The 22273-nt window shown below is 46.9% G+C and overlaps 1 protein-coding gene across 1 annotated transcript in view; it reads right to left on the reverse strand.

Moving 5' to 3' along the window:
- Positions 1-11758, reverse strand: part of LOC141103884 (vitamin D3 hydroxylase-associated protein-like) — a 49099-nt gene extending 37341 nt beyond the window's left edge. The window contains exons 1-3 of the mRNA XM_073593944.1: positions 11513-11758; positions 5334-5447; positions 3304-3447 (exon numbers count right to left, since the gene is read on the reverse strand). Coding sequence (XP_073450045.1) covers positions 3304-3447; positions 5334-5447; positions 11513-11719 — 465 coding nt within the window. The 5' untranslated portion in view covers positions 11720-11758. The remainder of the gene's footprint in view (positions 1-3303; positions 3448-5333; positions 5448-11512) is intronic.
- Between the last annotated feature and the right edge of the window lie 10515 nt (positions 11759-22273).

Consider the following 22273-nt stretch of genomic DNA (forward strand, 5'->3'; position numbering starts at 1 on the left):
CCTCATGGTCCTAAATCCGGAGTATGACTCCCTCAGACGTGGGGCAGGGGAGTATATAGATGACAAAGCACAAAAGATCCCAATAGTGTAATACCGTTTTTTGGTGTGAAAATAGCTTTTTATTAAAGATAATAGGGTACTCACAAAAAATGAATGAACAGCGTTTAAAATCCAACGAGCGGCGAGCTCGTGAGCCTCTAGCAGTAGTACAGCCTGTCCCGTCCCTTTGATCTTTTGTGCTTTGTCATCTATATACTCCCCTGCCCCACGTCTGAGGGAGTCATACTCCGGATTTAGGACCATGAGGGATGCGCTGAAGCCCCTAGGTGGACACCATTAAAGGCTTATTTGTCATATGCTGTTGCCCTATTACCTCAAGGTAAGGGGCCATTACCCACCTGTGTGTGTATACACGAAGATGCACTTGTGTTGATCCACTTTGAGCACCCTATTGCAACGATCGCATGCTAGGACGTTGCGGTCACGTTCTTTGAATTAATAGAAGGACTATTTTTTGAGCACTTTTGTATGTGATTCTAGATTATTTTTTATTATATTTTTTTATTACTTTGTCTGATCATATTTTTTTGCATAGTGTCACTTATGTGATGCATGTTGCTTTATTTGTTTGGGATCTATGGTGTACCCATTCCGATACAATACTGCACATTGTCACTTTATGAGCTACGTCTGCACATATTGCTAATCACAGGCTTTTACTTTTATCTGCACCTTATAAAGAGTGTTTTATTTTCACTTACTATCAGTGAGCCACAGTGTTATAGTGATATGCTTATCTTATAGTTGTATGTACACATTTCACATTTATGATACTATTTTTTAATTTCTTTTTGGCCATTGCTACTTATCATCATTTATTTATTATTGTCAGTGAGCTAAAGTGTTACAGTGATATGTTTTATTTTATAGTGGTATGTACACATTTCACATTTATGATAATATATATATATTTTTTTAAATCTCATTTGGGCCATTGCCATTTACCCTCATTATTGGATCTATTATGGTGTTATTAGATGTATTTTTAGCGAATTGATTTTACTCATCTATATACCTCAGGGCTTGTAGCATATTCACTTGGGATTAGCGCAGCACCACCTATTTAGATTTAACATTTCTAGGTCTGGTGTGTACCTGTTTCGGTGCTAGCTGCTTTTCCTATTCTAGCTAATTTTCATACCTGATAGCGCGGGAATAATCTTACTACTCTCAGGTCTGGAGACATGCTTGGCCAGTCCATCACCTTTACCCTCAGCTTCTTTAGCGAGGCAGTGGTGGTGTTGGAGGTGTGTTTGGGGTGGTTATCATGTTGGAATACTGCCCTGCGGTCCAGTCTCTGAAGGGGGGGGATCATGCTCTGCTTCAGTATGTCACAGTACATGTTGGCATTCATGGTTCCCTCAATGATCTGTAGCCTCCCACTGCCGGCAGCACTCATGCAGCCCCAGACCATGACACCCCCACCACCATGCTTGACTGTAGAGAAGACACACTTGTCTTTGTCCTCCTCACCTGGTTGCCCCCACACACGCTTGTCACCATCTGAACCAAATAAGTTTATCTTGGTCTCATCAGACCACAGGACATGGTTCCAGTAATCCATGTCCTTAGTTTACTTGTCTTCAGCAAACTGTTTGTGGGCTTTTTTGTGCATCTTCTTTAGAAGAGGCTTCCTTCTGGGATGACAGCCATGCAGACCAATTTGATGCAGTGTGTGGCGTATGGTCTGAGCACTGACAGGCTGACCCCCCACCTCTTCAACCTCTGCAGCAATGCTGGCAGCACTCATACGTCTATTTCCCAAAGACAACCTCTGGATATGACGCTGAGCACGTGACCTCAACTTCTTTGGTGGACCATGGCTAGGCCTGTTCTGAGGGGAACCTGTCCTGTTATACCGCTGTATGGTCTTGGCCACTGGGCTGCAGATCAGTTTCAGGGTCTTGGCAATCTTCTTATAGCCTAGGCCATCTTTATGTAGAGCAACAATTCTTTTTTTTCAGATCCTCAGAGAGTTCTTTGCCATGAGGTGCCATGTTGTACTTCCAGTGACCAGTATGAGAGAGTGAGAGCGATAACACCAAATTTAACACACCTGCTCCCCATTCACACCTGAGACCTTGTAACACTAACGAGTCACATGACACCGGGGAGGGAAAATGGCTAATTGGGCCCAATTTGGACATTTTCACTTAGGGGTGTACTCACTTTTGTTGCCAGCGGTTTAGACATTAATGGCTGTGTTGAGTTATTTTGAGGGGACAGCAAATTTACACTGTTATACAAGCTGTACACTCACTACTTTACATTGTAGCAAAGTGTCATTTCTTCAGTGTTGTCACATGAAAATATAGAAGAAAAGATTTACAAAAATGTGAGGGGTGTACTTACTTTTGTCAGATACTGTATATAGTTGAACAATAAGTAAAACCCTGAACTGTATAAACTGTATCTTAACTATACTAAGAACTCATTTTCCAGGCACATAATGTTGTTTATGTCTTTACTGAATCTAAATGTACTCTAATGCTCTAATGTTACAATGGAATGTTGTATGCTATTATTATGGTCATTCAATAAAAATTTATGGAAAAAAAAAAAAAAAAAAAGAAATCACACAGAGGAAGGTTAGGATCCCCGATTCCAAATGAACATCCCACAGAGGACGGTTAGGACCCCCCAATCCCAGGTGGAAATCCCACAAAGGACGGTTAGGACCCCCCATCCCAGGTGAAAATCCCACCAAGGACTGCTAGGACTCTCGATCCCAGGTGAAAATCTCACAGAAGACTGTTAGGACCCCTGACCCCAGGTGAACATCCCACAAAGGACTGTTTGGACCCCCCATTCCAGGTGGAAATCCCACAGCGTACTGTTAGGACCCCCGATTCCAGGTGAAAATCCCATAAAAAACTGTTAAGGACCCCTGATTCCAGGTGAAAATGCCACAAAGAACAGTTAGTACCCCCGACCCCAGGTGAAAATCCCACCGAGTACTGTTAGGGCCCCCCGATTCCAAGTTAAAATCCCATAGAGGACAGTTAAAACCACCCATCCAGGACAGCCTGGTCAGGTTAATAAAGAAATGGTCAATGTAAAAATTTTATAGACCCCTCACCATAAAAACCTGGCCCTGTGGCCCCATTGGTGCGTCTGTTCCTGGAAATCTTCCTATTAACACAAAGTCCTTCCCTGCAGAGCTAACACTCTAAACACAGGCAGGCTTTTGTATCACACTATAAGAAAATATTGTAGGAAAATATTGTATGCTGATATAATTACCTGGTAGCTGACATGCTCCTTTATGGACACCGGGACCCCGTACAGAGGGCCCCTCTCCTCTCTCTCCTGCAATTTCTTGATCTGAGTTTCACAGTCGGACATGAAGACAGTCACACAGTTCAGATCACTGTGTACTTCAAGAGCCTATTGGGGAATATGATAAACTTTATTGACCATGTCTAGTGTAGTGGTGTCTCTGCTTACCCACCTTACCCCAGCATTGGGTGTGGGGCCCCTTTTAATTCCTTTTCCTATAACCCCCAGGATTCCTAGACACACCCAGTGGATATAAATTCCACAGTTTCCTGCCGTGCTCAGAGACACCATGCTTGATGAGACAGCAGTCACTTGGCACTAAGAGGTCACCAGGTGTTAGGGGTCCTCCTTTATTGCTCCTAGAATGAGGGCCACCAGTGAGAGTGCAAGAGCCTGCAACTTCATATTAAGCCCAGTCACTGTGGGGGGCACTGCATTTCCTGGCCTCAGAATACTGCCTTTCCAGCCTGTCCGGAGATCCCCATGGGTAGAGTCTGTCCAGAGATCCCCATGGGTGGAGTCTGTCCAGAGATCCCCATGGGTGGAGCCTGTCTGCAGATTCCCATGGGTGGATCCTATCCTGGACCCCTGTGGTTGACCCCCTGGGCTACAAGCTACAGCTAGCATTCTTTTGAAAGAAATGTCCCCCGCCCCCTAGAGCCGCACATGACTGTCTTTGCACAAGACTGTACTGTGCTGTTTATTACTAAGGAGTTCCTCTTATACGCTGTTATTTTGTACTGTGCTGCCTGCTAGTGGCCCCTCTAGGCAGCCCTGTACTACAATGATGCCATTGCCTGTTATACTTTGTCTTAGGCTTGTTGCATAGCCCTGAAAGGAACTGCTTCCATCTACTGTCTGTATTTGTAAAAAGCTGGTAATTAGTTATCTTTAGTTGTTTATAGACAGGTACTTCCTGTCCCTGCTAGCTCGATCAGAAACCCCTATTGGAAGACTGTGATATCTTATAAAGGGGACTTTCCACAAAGGAGAGACAGAATTGGACATCCAGACCAGAAGCAGAGACTATTAGTCAAGTGTTCCTGCGTTATGTTCAGTTCAACTGTTGCAGCTTCTGTGTGTATCTGAAGTCTGGTAAAAGAATGGTCTCTGGTGTATTGTTATTATCTCATGTGCACAGTGCCAGATAGCCAGGTCTGTGCTACCTTATGAGTGTAGTGGTCACCATTCAGTATATTAGTAGGTGAACTTCTTTATTGTTATAGCCAGCTCCTGTTACTTCAGTGAACTGGTCTCTTCTGGTCTGGGATTCTCTAGCTCAGGGCTCAGTAACCAGCATAGGGTAGGGTCAGGTTAGGCATCTGATGGCCCATAGACAGCTAGGGTTACAAGGCAGATCAGAAGCAGTTAGGGACTGAGAAATAGTAGATAGGCTGACATTGAGTTCCGGAGTCATACCATTGACATTGTCTGTCAGAAGCTGCATTCTGGGCAGGTCGGTGCCGGATGGAGGATCTCTGAATCACCACTGATCCTGTATTCAGCTTTTCGGAAACTAAAATGGAGGCCACACCTATGATCTCCCCTAGGGGCCCAGCAACTAGACTAGCTGGAGGTATCTCTGCTAAATGACTGGATGCACCCAAGTAAATGTGCATGACTCCCCTGGGACAGTTGTCGGGTTCATTTGCGAATGTATGCACTACATGTACGCAACTGCCCCAGAAGTGTGCTCCACCCATTTACCATTTATTGGCGCCGACAATCTAGCATTCATACAGTAGACTTCAGGTTGCACATTACTGTTCAACTCATCATCTGGCTGATAATTCTACATGACACTATCGCCTACAACAGAGGCAACGCAGTAGTACTATACATCTGGGGGGGGATCATTATTGATCGATCTGTGATAGCTCCTCCCACCACAGATAAATTCTAAATTCCTCAAAAAGTTGTATTTCCTGGCTATTCTTTTCTCATCCGCCTGGATATGATATGGGCTCCTTATTCAAGCCAAACATGAAGTTCACCTTCTCCACATAGACATAGAGAGCCGTCTGAGGAGATAGAGAGCCGTCCTTCAGCTCCTCGACCAGTTCCCCCAACGTCAGATCCAGAATCCTCCTGTGGTCCACACTTGGGTTCTAGAAGAACACAAACATTTGATTTATTGATTTACAGTCATTGGGTAAAAAAAGGGTTAGTGTTGGTTGAACTAAATTGAACTTGTGTCTTTTTTTTCAACCAGATTAACTATGTAACTATGTAAGGATTACCGTTGGGGCCATAGCTTTTGAGAAAAACTGAAGCCTATAGCATGGTGCTGGAGCCGAGTCCGGTTTAGTGCCAGGCCCATGGATTGGTGGTTGAGCATTTATGGACCCAACATCTGATTCTGGGGAAGTTGGTAGGCAAATGGCCTGGTGCTCATACTGGTCTATAGCCTGTTTCTAGGGCTGGTTTTGAACTCATGGTGTGGAGGTGGTGTGGGGACCATAACATGGTTTGCTCATGGCCTGGTGCCATGGCCTTCGTCTACAGTTAGTGTTGAACCCATGCTTGGTCCTATGGCTCATTTCATACCCATGGTCAGGTGCTGGTATCAGACCCATTGCTTGGTGCTGGGGCAGTTGTTAAGACCATAACTTTAGTCTGGTATTGAGACCTTAACTTAGTTCTATGCTAATGGCTTGGTGCTGGGGGTTGGTTAAGTTTGCAGATTTGGACTGAGTTCATTTACATTTATCATCACTGTCTGAGGCTCTGGAACATGGACCCCTCTACCAGCTGACACCCCCTGGAACATGGGCCCCTCCACAGTCTCTCACCCCCTCGAACATGGACCCCTCCAAACATTGTCACCCCCTGGAACATAGGCCACTCCACAGACTGCTCCCCTACCCAGAACATGGGCCTCTCCACAGACTGTCATCCCCTGGAACATGGGCCTCTCCACAGACTGTCATCCCCTGGAACATGGGCCCCTCCACAGACTGTCACCCCTGGCACACGGGTCCCTCCACAGACTGTCACCCCTGGCACACGGGTCCCTCCACAGACTGTCACCCCTGGCACACGGGTCCCTCCACAGACTGTCACCCCTGGCACACGGGTCCTTCCACAGATTGTCACCCCCTTGAATGTGGGCCACGCCACAGAGGGCTCCCCCCCTCGGGATATGGGCCCCTCCACAGACTGTCCCCCTACCTGGAACATGGGCCCCTCCACAGACTGTCATCCCCTGGAACATGGGCCCCTCCACAGACTGTCATCCCCTGGAACATGGGCCCCTCCACAGACTGTCATCCCCTGGAACATGGGCCCCTCCACAGACTGTCATCCCCTGGAACATAAGCCCCTCCACAGACTACCCCCTTTGGAATATGGGCCCCTCCCCAGATTGTCCCCCTTATTAAGCTACTTTTGTGCTACATAAAGTAACCAGCTAGGTAGCAGTTTGTGTAGTTTGTATAGATACATTGTTATGTTTGCAGGCTTCATTAATTGATACATTGTTTTAATACATAATGTACAAGATGTAATTTTTAGCAAACCTTTTGTTTATTTAGAAGTTGTTCTCAAAAGACAATTTTTGTTGTTATGAATAGAATATGGATGGGTTAGAATCCTGTCTTGGCGACACAACAGGGAGTTCTGGTGACAACTATCAAAGATTGGAGAAGTCCAAACTTTAATAGTTGTCACCAGAAATAGTGTCCCCATTGGAGGATTTCCTCTATATTCCTGTTCTGGTGACACCTGTAATATTTTGAACCTCCCATCACTTTCTGTTTTGGTGACACCAGGACAAATGGGAGGTGGTGAATTGCCCCAGAAGGGACACAGCAATAAACACCTGACAGGGGTTCTAATTCTTCTCCACTCCATCCAACACTAAAAAAGTTTTGACTTTAGAGACACTTAATTCTTAAAGAGTTCCTATAAACTCTTCCCTGTCAGGACAGGAAGTGATGGGAAATCTCTCCGATGGGGACACAATTTGAGTCTTTGTCTTCTTGCCCCCCATTTCTTGTACAGGTGTCACAGGGACAAGTGAGGAAATGTCTACCCAATGGGGTCCCTCAGACATGAAGGAATGACAGAAAGGTCAACTATTCATTAACTCTGTGTGGAGTCTTTAGAAATGGATGATTTGGGAAGCTGCACTGAGCTGCACTGTGCACAGGATGACGTATCAGTCAGGATATTCCAGGAATTGTCATTGTTCTGGGGGGATCATAGCACGGTCTGCACCGGGGCCCTGTGTCACCTATGCTGCAATACTGGATTTTGGATAGAGGGAGGGCGGGGTCGGTTTACAGGCTGCAGAACATTAACTGACATCTGACCTGTCAGGAGACTGGGCTGCCAGCCAGAGGGGCCGCAACCAGGGAGAACTTGGACGGCCAATCACTATGTTGCTCAGTATTAATATCGCATACAGAAGATGAGTGGAGTACATAAGTGGAGAGGTGGGGTGGGGTGGGGCCCAACCAGGGAGAACCGGGACAGCCAATCTCTATAGTGCCCAGTATTAATATCGCATACAGAAGATGAGCGGAGTATATAATTGGAGAGGTGGGGTGGGGACGAACCAGGGAGAACCGGGACGCCCAATCTCTATAGTGCTCAGTATTAATATCGCATACAGAAGATGAGCGGAGTACATAACTGGAGAGGTGGGGTGGGGCCCCACCAGGGAGAACTTGGACGGCCAATCTCTATGGTGCTCAGTATTAATATCGCATACAGAAGATGAGCGGAGTACATAACTGGAGAGGTGGGGTGGGGCCCCACCAGGGAGAACTTGGACGGCCAATCTCTATGGTGCTCAGTATTAATATCGCATACAGAAGATGAGTGGAGTACATAAGTGGAGAGGTGGGGTGGGGTGGGGCCCAACCAGGGAGAACTTGGACAGCCAATCTCTATAGTGCCCAGTATTAATATCGCATACAGAAGATGAGCGGAGTATATAATTGGAGAGGTGGGGTGGGGACGAACCAGGGAGAACTTGGACAGCCAATCTCTATGGTGCTCAGTATTAATATTGCATACAGAAGATGAGCGGGGTACATAAGTGGAGGGGTGGGGTGGGGCCCCGCCAGGGAGAACTTGGACGGCCAATCTCTATAGTGCCCAGTATTAATATCGCATACAGAAGATGAGCAGAGTACATAAGTGGAGGGGTGGGGAAGGGCCCCACCAGGGAGAACTGGGACAGCCAATCTCTATAGTACTCAGTATTAATATCGCATACAGAAGATGAGCGGAGTACATACTGTAAGTGGAGGGGTGGGGGGGGGGGGGCCCAACCAGGGAGAACTGGGACAGCCAATCTCTATGGTGCTCAGTATTAATATTGCATACAGAAGATGAGCGGGGTACATAAGTGGAGGGGTGGGGTGGGGCCCAACCAGGATAGCCAATCTCTATAGTGCTCAGTATTCATATCGCATACAGGAAATGAGCGGAGTACATACTGTAAGTGGAGGGGGGGGCAACCAAGAAGAACTGGAACGGCCAATCTCTATAGTGCTCAGTATTATTATCACATACAGAAGACGAGCGGAGTACATAAGTGGAGGGGGGTCCTCAGCCAAGGTGAAATGAGAAGCAGAATAACCAGAAGGACTGATCCTCACCGAGAAGATTGGGAGTTGGAAGACAGTTCACACCTTATAGGAGACAACAATCTGGGTTCTCTAGATCGGTTTCCAATATGGAAAACAAGAATGTTAAAAAACCCAAAATGTCCATTCCCAAAACCGATCCCGAATATTCCCTGAAGGATAATTGTTCAGTGGGAGAACACCGGCTCCAGTCATTGTTCAGAAGCCAAGGACACAATACGGGGGATCAGCTATAGGAAAGTGGGAGCGGAGGATACATCTACCCAAACAATAGGAACATAGACTATGATGTATAAATGCGTCATCTACCCTGTATAGGAATCTGTATACTGGATGAACGGAGAAGATATCAGGACTAAAGCCCCATACACACTATCAGATTTTCTGCTGATTTTTTTTCTTCAGATTTACCAAAACCATATAATATGAGGTCAAACCTTAGGAGTTTCAATTTGTATGCAATCAGGCAGGCCCTCGCACTACATGGTTTTGTTAAATCTGAAGACAAAAATCAGCAGAAAATTTGATAGTGTGTATGGGGCTTAATAAGTGTCTTGTCCCTCTGAGGGTCACCATACACCTTACAATCTGACTATACAACCAACTTTTGATCTACCAAAACTATGTAATATGAGGACCTACTTAATCTATCCCAACAAGTTGTATCTGGGCCAGGAAGGCCCTTGAACTACACCGTTGTTGGGAGGTGTAACGCAGATTGTACAGATTGTAATGTGTATGGTTAGCTTGGGGTCTCCAGACATTTCCAGAACTGTCACAGAGAATTGTCTATTTTCAGATTATGGACATTGGGGGGTCATGAGATTAGGAGGGGGGTGATATGAACTGATTATTTCAGTACTAGAATGGCGGAAGGTCTTTGCTATGGCGGGACATTGATTTATTTTCAGGATATATGATTATTATTGTTTCTATTATTAGATGGTGGGCATGGAGGAAATGTACGATTGGTCGTTGTGGGTTCGCCTCATTCTAGGATTGGTCGTTGTGGGTTCCCCTCATTCTAGGATTGGTCGTTGTGGGTTCCCCTCATTCTAGGGTTGGTCGTTGTGGGTTCCCCTCATTCTAGGGTTGGCCGTTGTGGGTTCCCCTCATTCTAGGGTTTGCCGTTGTGGGTTCCCCTCATTCTAGGGTTTGCCGTTGTGGGTTCTCCTCATTCTAGGGTTGGTCGTTGTGGGTTCCCCTCATTCTAGGGTTGGTCGTTGTGGGTTCCCCTCATTCTAGGGTTTGCCGTTGTGGGTTCCCCTCCTTCTAGGGTTGGTCGTTGTGGGTTCCCCTCATTCTAGGTTTGGTCGTTGTGGGTTCCCCTCATTCGAGGGTTGGTCGTTGTGGGTTCCCCTCATTTGAGGGTTGGTCGTTGTGGGTTCCCCTCATTTGAATGTTGGTCATTGTAGGTTCCCCTCATTCTAGGGTTGGTCGTTGTGGCTTCCAATCATTCTCCATTGTGGACAGTGAAGGGTGAATGGGTGTGCTGCCAATACTTCAATGATTGGTGTACAGAGGGCGGTGTTGGGTGGAGACGCCTTAGTGACGGGTATTGGTTGTCTTCTACATTCCTGCCAGGACGGTTTTGTATCTGGGCCAGGAAGGCCCTTGAACTACACCGTTGTTGGAAGGTGTAACGGAGATTGTACAGATTGTAATGTGTATGGTTAACTTGGGTTCTCCAGACATTTCCAGAACTGTCACAGAGAACTGTCTATTTTCAGATTCTAGGGTTGGTCATTGGTCGTCCAGCTAATGGATCCCGGGGAGAGGGGAGATCTAATAGATTCCAGGGAGATGTGAGATCTGATGGATCCAAGGGTGAGTGGTGAGTTGACTGTTTAATACTTTGTTGGAGAGCCTAGAAGGCCAGTGAGCAGTATTCATGCCGCATGCAGAAGTTGGGCGTAGCACATACCTGGAGAGGTGTGGCGGTCCCGGGGGGGAAATGTTTGGGGGGGGGGGGATTGTGCAATGCACATCCCCTGGAGTGTCCCTGATATCCTTGTAGAATGGGGGCGTTTGCTGGGTGAGGGTTCCTTCACTGCCAAACCCGACCACAGGACCCCCCCCGTGACCAAGAGAACATCCAACATGTATCATTCCCAGCCTCCATGTGAAAATGCTAATCACCTGGCTTTACCTAACTTTAGTGCACAAAGTGTGTCACAGACCTGGAACAAGTATGCAGCAAATGAAGGTAAGTATTCCTGATCTGGATACTGCATAGCTCCCAACTGTCCCTGATTTCGAGGGACTGTCCAAAGATTTGGAACAAAGTCCCTCTGTCCCTCTTTCCTCCTCATTTGTCCCTCATTTTGGTCTGATCCATATAGTTGTATATAAAATGCACATTTTTTGCTCAAAAAGTGTTTCCCAGTGCTAAACCTTTCATCCAATTTCTAAATTGCTGCATTCGGAAATAGCTAAAGCCAATATAAGGGAATAGTAGTGGTAAAAAAAAAAAGCTTTGGATAAGCATGATGGAAAACAGACCCTGACTGGTCCATTTATAGTGGAGCTCATCTGCAGGTAGTGAGGTCACAGGAGAAATCCTAATGTTAGTGTACCTGGAGGTGAAATCTGCGCAGAGCCTCCTGCATGAGGCGCACACTGTCCTCCCTCCTCTCCCTCTCCTCCTCCATCCTCCTGAGGATACGGCGCCTCTTCCTCCATCTCAGGCCGTACACCGACGCAGCTAGGAGGCATCCCAGGGTTGCCAAGAGCTTGCACTCTAATGAGTGCTCTGTAAGCAGATGATCCAGAGTCTCTCTCATGGCGTCTGTGATGAGCAGGGGGAAGAGGACGCCTCTTATACCTCCCAACCTGGCCCCACTCCAGAGGATTTAAAGAGCCAATGTCAAAGATCAGGATAATGACATGACAGACAAGTTTTAAAATAACTTTATTCCTCAGACAGGCCACTCTGCGGGGTTCTACTACAAGGACACCAGTGGATTTATTCAGGTTTACACTTTTTAGAACTTTTTGTTTTTAGATCTTTTTTTATTATTTCCATATTATATCTAAAAATGCTACAATGTAAAGTAGTGAGTATAGTAAGTGTAGCTAAGTAAGTATAAGTGTAAGTAAGTAGAAGTATAGTAAGTGTAGCTTGTATAACAGTGTAAATTTGCTGTCCCCCCAAAATAACTCAACACACAGCCATTAATGTCTAAACCGCTGGCAACAAAAGTCAGTACACCCCTAAGTGAAAATCTCCAAATTGGGCCCCATTAGCCATTTTAAATTTAGTGTAATCGCTCTCACTCTCTCATACTGGTCACTGGAAGTTCAACATGGCACCTCATGGCAAAGAACTCTCTGAGGATCTGAAAAAAAGAATTGTTGCTCTACATAAAGATGGCCTAGGCTATAAGAAGATTGCCAAGACCCTGAAACTGAGCTGCAGCACGGTGGCCAAGACCATACAGCGGTATAACAGGACAGGTTCCACTCAGAACAGGCCTCACCATGGTCCACCAAAGAAGTTGAGGTCACGTGCTCAGCGTCATATCCAGAGGTTGTCTTTGGGAAATAGACGTATGAGTGCTGCCAGCATTGCTGCAGAGGTTGTAGGGGTGGGGGGTCAGCCTGTTAGTGCTCAGACCATACGCCGCACACTGCATCAAATTGGTCTGCATGGCTGTCGTCCCAGAAGGAAGCCTCTTCTAAAGATGATGCACAAGAAAGCCCACAAACAGTTTGCTGAAGACAAGCAGACTAAGGACATGGATTACTGGAACCATATCCTGTGGTCTGAGGAGACTAATGCTGCGTACACACGAGCGGAATGTCCGAGAGAAAAAGTCAGATGGAGTCATTCCATCGTATAATCCGCTTGTGTGTATGCCTCATCGGACCTTCTTTTCGAAAATTCTGACCTAGAAATAGAACATGTTCTAAATCTTTCCGTCGGATAAACCAATAAATGGGAAAAACAGTCGCGTGTACGCGGCATAAGATAAACGTATTTGGTTCAGATGGTGACAAGCGTGTGTGGCGGCAACCAGGTGAGGAGGACAAAGACAAGTGTGTCTTGTCTACAGTCAAGCATGGTGGTGGGAGTGTCATGGTCTGGGGCTGCATGAGTGCTGCCGGCACTGGGGAGCTACAGATCATTGAGGGAACCATGAATGCCAACATGTACTGTGAGATACTGAAGCAGAGCATGATCCCCTCCCTTCAGAGACTGGGCCGCAGGGCAGTATTCCAACATGATAACGACCCCAAACACACCTCCAAGACCACCACTGCCTTGCTATAGAAGCTGAGGGTAAAGGTGATGGACTGGCCAAGCATGTCTCCAGACCTAAACCCTATTGATCATCTGTGGGACATCCTCAAATGGAAGGTGGAGGAGCACAAGGTCTCTAACATCCACCAGCTCTGTGATGTCATCATGGAGGAGGGGAAGAGGACTCCAGTGACAACCTGTGAAGCTCTGGTGACCTCCATGCCCAAGACGGTTAAGGCAGTGCTGGAAAATAATGGAGGCCACACAAAATATTGACACTTTGGGCCCAATTTGGAGATTTTCACTTAGGGGTGTACTGACTTTTGTTGCCAGCGGTTTAGACATTAATGGCTGTGTGTTGAGTTATTTTGAGGGGACAGCAAATTTACACTGTTATACAAGCTGTACACTCACTACTTTACATTGTAGACAAGTGTCATTTCTTCAGTGTTGTCACATGAAAAGATAGAAGAAAAGATTTACAAAAATGTGAGGAGTGTACTTACTTTTGTGAGATACTGTAAATATGTGAAAAGTGTGGGGGGTATTTGTATGGCGCCCCCCGGAGTCAATACTTTGTAAAACCCTCTTTCGCTGCATTTACAGCTGCAAGTCTTTTTGGGGATGTCTCTACCAGCTTTGCACATCTAGAGAGGGACATTTCTGCCCATTCTTCTTTGTAAAATATCTCAAGCTCTGTCAGATTGGATGGAGAGCGTCTGTGAACAGTAATTTTCAAGTCTTGCCACAGATTCTCAATGTGATTTAGGTCTGGACTGTGACTGGGCCATTCTAACACATGGATATGCTTTGATCTAAACCATTCCATTGTAGCTCTGGCTGGATGTTTAGGGTGGTTGTCCTGCTGGAAGGTGAGCCTCCGCCCCAGTCTCAAGTCTTTTGCAGACTCTAATGCCGGGTACACACGATCGGAAATTCTGCCCGAAAAACTCAGGTGAGAGCTTTTTGTCGGAAAATGCGACCATGTGTATGCTCCATCGGTCTTTTGCTGGCAAAATTCCAGCCAGCAAAAGATTGAGAGCATGTTCTCTATTTTTCGGTCGGGAAAAGTTCCTATCCGAAAATGCGATCGTCTGTATGAAATTCGGACGCACAAAAAATCACGCATGCTCGGACATAATTCGACGCATGCTCGGAAGCTATGAAATTAATTTTCTCGGCTCGTCATAGTGTTGTACGTCACCGCGTTCTTCACGGTCGAAAGTTCAGAGAACTTTTGTGTGACCGTGTGTATACAAGGCAAGCTTGAGCGGAATTCCGTCTGAAAAACCATCCAAGTTTTTCGGACAAAAATTCCGACCACGTGTACGCAGCATTACAGGTTTTCTTCTAAGATTGTCCTGTATTTGGCTCCATCCATCTTCCCATCAACTCTGATCAGCTTCCCTGTCCCTGCTGAAGAAAAGCATCCCCACCACATGATGCTGCCACCACCATGTTTCACGGTGGGGATGGTGTGTTCAGGGTGATGTGCAGTGTTAGTTTTCCCCCACACATAGCGTTTTACTTTTAGGCCAAAAAGTTCAATTTTGGTCACATCTGACCAGATCACCTTCTTCCACATGTTTGCTGTGTCCCCCACATGACTTCTCACAAACTACAAACAGGACTTCTTATGACTTTCTTTCACCAATGTCTTTCTTCTTGTCACTCTTCCATAAAGGGCAGATTTGTGGAGAACACGACTAATAGTTGTCCTGTGGACAGATTCTCCCACCTGAGCTGTGGATCTCTGCAGCTCCTCCAGAGTTACCATGGACCTCTTGGCTCTTCTCTGATGAATGCTCTCCTTGCCCGGCCGGTCAGTTTAGGTGGACGGCCATGTCTTGGTAGGTTTGCAGTTGTGCCATACTCTTTCCATTTTCGGATGATGGATTGAACAGAGCTCCGTGAGATGTTCAAAGCTTGGGGGATTATTTTATAACCTAACCCTGCTTTATACTTCTCCACAACTTTATCCCTGACCTGTCTGGTGTGTTCCTTGGCCTTCATGATGCTGTTTGTTCACTAAGGTTCTCTAACAAACCTCTGAGGGCTTCACAGAACAGCTGTATTTATACTGAGATTACATTACACCCAGGTGGACTCTATTTACTAATTAGGTGACTTCTGAAGGCAATTGGTTCCACTAGATTTTAGTTAGGGGTATCAGAGTAAAGGGGGCTCTATACAAATGCCCCCCACACTTTTCACATATTTATTTATAAAAAATTTGGAAAACCATTTATCATATTCCTTTCGCTTCACAATTATGTGCCACTTTGTGTTGGTCTATCACATGAAATCCCAATAAAATACATTTAAGTTTTTGGTTGTAACCTGACAAAATGTGGAAAATTTTAAGGGGTATGAATATTTTTTCAAGGCACTGTATTATCAGCACAGCAGTTAGATGGCTTTATCATCTCCCCCTCTCCTACACCCCTGCCCCCCAACTCTGCCCACCCAGCTTCACTCTCTTCCCATTTCACCCTCTCCTCTCCCCACCAGCCTCACCCTTTTCTCACACAGCACCCCATATTGTACACACAGCACCCCCCATATTATACACACAGCACCCCATATTGTACACACAGCACCCCATATTGTACACACAGCACCTCATATTGTACACACAGCACTCCATATTGTACACACAGCACCCCATATTGTACACACAGCACCCCATATTGTACACACATCACCTCATATTGTACACACAGCACCCCCCATATTGTACACACATCACCCCATATTATACACACAGCACCCCATATTGCACACACAGCACCCCATATTGTACACACAGCACCCCATATTGTACACACATCACCTCATATTATACACACAGCACCCCATATTGTACACACAGCACCTCATATTGTACACACAGCACCCCATATTGTACACACAGCACCCCATATTGTACACACAGCACCCCATATTGTACACACAGCACCTCATATTGTACACACATCACCTCATATTATACACACAGCACCTCATATTGTACACACAGCACCCCATATTGTACACACAGCACCTCATATTGTACACACATCACCTCATATTATACACACAGCACCCCATATTGTACACACAGCACCCCATATTGTACACACAGCACCCCATATTGTACACACAGCACCTCATATTGTACACACAGCACCCCATATTGTACACACAGCACCTCATATTGTACACACAGCACCCCATATTGTACACACAGCACCTCATATTGTACACACAGCACCTCATATTGTACACACAGCACCCCATATTGTACACACAGCACCTCATATTGTACACACAGCACTCCATATTGTACACACAGCACCCCATATTGTACACACAGCACTCCATATTGTACACACAGCACCCCATATTGTACACACAGCACTCCATATTATACACACAGCCCCCCATATTGTACACACAGCCCCCCATATTGTACACACAGCACTCCATATTGTACACACAGCACCCCATATTGTACACACAGCACTCCATATTATACACACAGCCCCCCATATTGTACACACAGCACCTCATATTGTACACACAGCACCTCATATTGTACACACAGCACCCCATATTGTACACACAGCACCCCATATTGTACACACAGCACCTCATATTGTACACACAGCACCCCATATTGTACACACAGCACCCCATATTGTACACACATCACCCCATATTGTACACACAGCACCTCATATTGTACACACAGCACCTCATATTGTACACACAGCACTCCATATTGTACACACAGCCCCCCATATTGTACACACAGCCCCCCATATTGTACACACAGCACCCCATATTGTACACACAGCCCCCCATATTGTACACACAGCACTCCATATTGTACACACAGCCCCCCATATTGTACACACAGCACCCCATATTGTACACACATCACCCCATATTGTACACACAGCACCCCCCATATTATACACACAGCCCCTCATATTGTACACACAGCCCCCCATATTGTACACACAGCACCCCATATTGTACACACAGCACCCCATATTGTACACACAGCACCTCATATTGTACACACAGCACCCCATATTGTACACACAGCACCTCATATTGTACACACAGCCCCCCATATTGTACACACAGCACCCCATATTGTACACACAGCACCTCATATTGTACACACAGCACTCCATATTGTACACACAGCACCCCATATTGTACACACAGCCCCCCATATTGTACACACAGCCCCCATATTATACACACAGCCCCCCATATTGTACACACAGCCCCCCATATTGTACACACAGCCCCCATATTATACACACAGCCCCCCATATTGTACACACAGCCCCCCATATTGTACACACAGCCCCCATATTATACACACAGCCCCCCATATTGTACACACAGCACCCCATATTGTACACACAGCACCCCATATTGTACACACAGCCCCCCATATTGTACACACAGCCCCCCATATTGACAGAAAAACACAGAATTGTTGACATTTTTGCAGATTTATTAAAAAAGAAAAACTGAAATGTTACATAGTAGGTGAGGTTGAAGAAAGACACACGTCCATCAAGTCCAACCTATGTGTGTGATTATGTGTCAGTATTACATTGTATATCCCTGTATGTTGCGGTCATTCAGGTGATTATCTAATAGTTTCTTGAAGCTATCGATGCTCCCCGCTGAGACCACCGCCTGTGGAAGGGAATTCCACATCCTTGCCACTCTTACAGTAAAGAACCCTCTACGTAGTTTAAGGTTAAACCTCTTTTCTTCTAATTGTAATGAGTGGCCACGAGTCTTATTAAACTCTCTTCTGCGAAAAAGTTTTCTCCCTATTGTGGGGTCACCAGTACAGTATTTGTATATTGAAATCATATCCCCTCTCAAGCGTCTCTTCTCCAGAGAGAATAAGTTCAGTGCTCGCAACCTTTCCTCATAACTAAGATCCTCCAGACCCTTTATTAGCTTTGTTGCCCTTCTTTGTACTCGCTCCATTTCCAGTACATCCCTCCTGAGGACTGGTGCCCAGAACTGGAATATGCAAAGTATCCCAAACAGAAGGGGACAGAGGAAAGCCGGGCTAATGAAAGGGCAATACACAGATGATTATGTCAAAAAATAGAAATGTATTTATTGGCGTGTACACAAAATACAGGTAGAGGGGTAAAGACCCAATGGTGTACTGTTCCTGTTATAAAATTGCCGACCACCTGGATAGGTTGGTCTGTCGCAACCACAGAAAACAGGGGGAACAAGACAACATGTAACATAAACATTGAACACAAACAGCGTCCGGACGCAAATAAAATTGGTGTCAGCCTTGTCGTCCACCATGGGGATTATACAGAAATTGCTGGGTAAGGCCACAAGGCTGACATCAATCCCCGGGGTAGGTAGGTGATGCTCAAAAAGGGATGGAGGATCGGAGGAGGGAAACAAAAATGGAAACACAGTACATTACCACCCCCGGATGTAGATGGATGCCGTCATTTGCCTCCAAAGTTAGTGCCTTCCTGTGTCGGTGTCCTGCCGTAATTCGGTTTCAGATCCTCACAGCGGTATCTGATGGCGGAGCCCTTCGTACGGGGTACAGGTAGGCTGGTGTATATGAGGAAGCATGGATGAATCAGCCATCTGTATGAAGGGCCTCGTCTGTGTATCTCAGAGATCTCCCTGGATGCAGAGCGGTCATGTGACCAACCTCCTCCCACAAAGTAGCGAGCTCACAAGCGCCAATGGGGGATGGCGTTGAGGCGTGGCGTCCGGGCGGACATGACATAAACGCGTTTCACATTTGTGGGTGTGTAGCTTCATCTGGACGTAATCGGTGGTGTACGAGGGCTCCTTATGAATAGTGTTTGCTCCTCGGATACGCCCACCGGAGAAAATTGATTACTAAAAGGAGGAGCTACCCCTGAACTGTGTAATCACCAGATAGCTGTGATTTATTTTGACCTTTCTTATTTGAGACGTTGAGTCTTTTCAACTTTATGTGTTGTTCATATCCAAACATGCCACTAAGATGGGGTGGTTGGAGATCCTGGCAAGGTGTTTGATGACAATAGGGCGCCTAAAAATATAAAGCATCAATGGACAAGGTGATCCTCCATTGTGCATGAAAGGCTTTATCATTTCAATCAAAGGGGAAGAGAGGGAGGGGAAAGGCAGGGAAGCAGGTGGAAGGGGGGGAGACAAAGGGGGGGGGGGAGAAGGAAAGGGGGGGAAGGGAGGGGGGGGAATGACACAAGGACAAATACAGGACAGACCACAGGAGGATGAGTGTATAAGCAAACCGGAATTAACCCGAATACTCACACATTCACCTCAAAACATACAAAGACTGCGGAAAAGACCGCATAGACAAAAAATGGCATGGTGGACTACATCACCATGTCATTTGGTGAAGTCCCCAGGGGACACTAGTCTAGGTAGCCAGGAAAGGTTGTAGATTTAGTTCCGTGTTGAGGCCCATCGGCACAAGGGAACCCAACCGGAAGATCCACCATTTTTCCTTCTGCTGAAGTACCTGGTCAAAATCTCCTCTTCTAGAGGAGAGGTTGAGGACATAAATACCTTTGACTCGCATGCCAGACAGTTTGCCTTGATGGAACTGGGCAAAATTCCTAGCAACCGGTTTATCCGGATTTTTTTCCCCTATTTCTCTCATATGCTCACCAAGGCGAATTCTAAGCTGTCGTTTGGTTTTACCTATTTACATCTCATTGCATGGGCAGGTGATCATTTAAATTACCCTCATTCAGGGGCGGATCCAGAGTCTATTCTCGGGAGGGGCACTGGCAGAAAAAAAGGTGTTGCTTACAGGGCCAGATTAAGAGCAACATGGGCCTGGTGCTAAGGATTTTGGTGGGCCTTTTTATGGAAATAAATAAAATGAAAATACAAACAATTTTTTGTTAAATTTAAATTAAAGAGAGAGAGGGGTGTGAGACAGTGGTTGAGAGAGGAGGGGGGGGGGTGTGATAGCGAGATGGGGGGGGGGGTTGAAAGAGAGGGGATGAGAGGGAGGGGGAAAGAGAGAGAAAGGGGGTGAATAAGAGAGAGAGAGAGGGGACGAGAGAGAGGGGACGAGAGAGAGGGGACGAGAGAGAGGGGACGAGAGAGAGGGGACGAGAGAGAGGGGACGAGAGAGAGGGGACGAGAGAGAGGGGAATAGAAAGAGGGTGAAAGAGAGAGGGTGGTAAGGGGTGAAGGGGGTGAGAGAGAGAACAGGGCGAAAGAGAGGGGATGAGAGAAAGAGGGGGTGAGGGGGGTGAAAGAGAGAGGGGGGTGAGATTGAGTGGGTGAGTCTGTGGGAGGCACAGCATAGTACATAACACGGGGGGGGGGGGGGCAGTCAGTAATATTTCTCGGGGGGAGCAATTGCCCCGTTGCCCCCCCCCTGGATCCGCCCCTGCTGCCAGCTTCCCCCCATGTAATGTGCTCTCTTGTGCCCACCATGTCATGTGCTGTGCATTGCAGTGCCCACTATGTTGTGCTGTGCCTTGCAGTGCCCCCATGTAATGTGCTGTGCCCACCATGTAATGTCATGTGCATTGCAGTGCCCACATGTCATGTGCTGTGCATTGCATTGCCCTTCATGTGATGTGCAGTGCCCCCTATGTTGTGCTGTGCCTTGCAGTGCCCACCATGTAATGTGAAGTGCCCACCATGTCATGTGCTGTGCCTTGCAGTGTCTACCATGTAATGTGCAGTGCCCACCATGTCATGTGCTGTGCCATGCAGTGCCCACCATGTCATGTGCTGTGCCATGCAGTGCCCACCATGTCATGTGCTGTGCCATGCAGTGCCCACCATGTCATGTGCTGTGCCTTGCAGTGTCCACCATGTAATGTGCAGTGCCCACCATGTCATGTGATGTGCCATTCAGTGCCCACCATGTAATGTGCAGTGCCCACCATGTCATGTGCCATGCAGTGCCCGCCATGTCATGCACTGTGCCCGCCATGTAATGTGCAGTGCACACCATGTCATGTGATGTGCCCACCATGTCATGTGCAATGCCCACCATGTCATGGGCTGTGCCATTCAGTGTCCGCCATGTAATGTGCAGTGCCCACCATGTCATGTGCTGTGCCTTGCAATGCCCACTATGTAATTTGCAGTGTCCACCATGTCATGTGCTGTGCCATGCAGTGATCCCATCATGTAATGTGCAGTGCCCACCATGTAATGCGCTGTGCCATGCAGTGCCCACCATGTCATGTGCAGTTCCCACCATGTCATGTGCTGTGCCATGCAGTGATCCCATCATGTAATGTGCAGTGCCCACCATGTAATGCGCTGTGCCATGCAGTGCCCACCATGTCATGTGCAGTTCCCACCATGTCATGTGCTGTGCCCACCCTGCCATGTGTTGTGCCCAGCATGTAGTGTGTTGTGCCCACTATGTAATGTGCTGTGCTGTTCAGCAGTGCCCACCATGTCATGTGCAGTTCCTAACATGTAATGTGCAGTTGCATTGTCCACAATGAAATGTGCTATGCCATGCAGTGCCCACCATGTAATGTTTTGTGCCCACCATGTAATGTGCTGTGCCATTCAGTGCCCACCATGTAATGCGCTGTATCCACATGTAATGTACTGTGCTATTCCCCCCCCCCCCCCCCGTGTTATGTACTATGCTGTGCCTCCCACAGACTCACCCACTCAATCTCACCCCCCTCTCTCTTTCACCCCCCTCACCCCCTCTTTCTCTCATCCCCTCTCTTTCGCCCTGTTCTCTCTCTCACCCCCTTCACCCCTTACCACCCTCTCTCTTTCACCCTCTTTCTATTCCCCTCTCTCTCGTCCCCTCTCTCTCGTCCCCTCTCTCTCGTCCCCTCTCTCTCGTCCCCTCTCTCTCGTCCCCTCTCTCTCGTCCCCTCTCTCTCTCTCTTATTCACCCCCTTTCTCTCTCTTTCCCCTCCCTCTCATCCCCTCTCTTTCAACCCCCCCCCCCCCATCTCGCTATCACACCCCCCCCCTCCTCTCTCAACCACTGTCTCACACCCCTCTCTCCTCTTTAATTTAAATTTAACAAAAAATTGTTTGTATTTTCATTTTATTTATTTCCATAAAAAGG

The sequence above is a fragment of the Aquarana catesbeiana genome, linkage group LG07, assembly GCF_042186555.1.
Source record: "Aquarana catesbeiana isolate 2022-GZ linkage group LG07, ASM4218655v1, whole genome shotgun sequence".
NCBI classification, from domain to species: domain Eukaryota; kingdom Metazoa; phylum Chordata; class Amphibia; order Anura; family Ranidae; genus Aquarana; species Aquarana catesbeiana.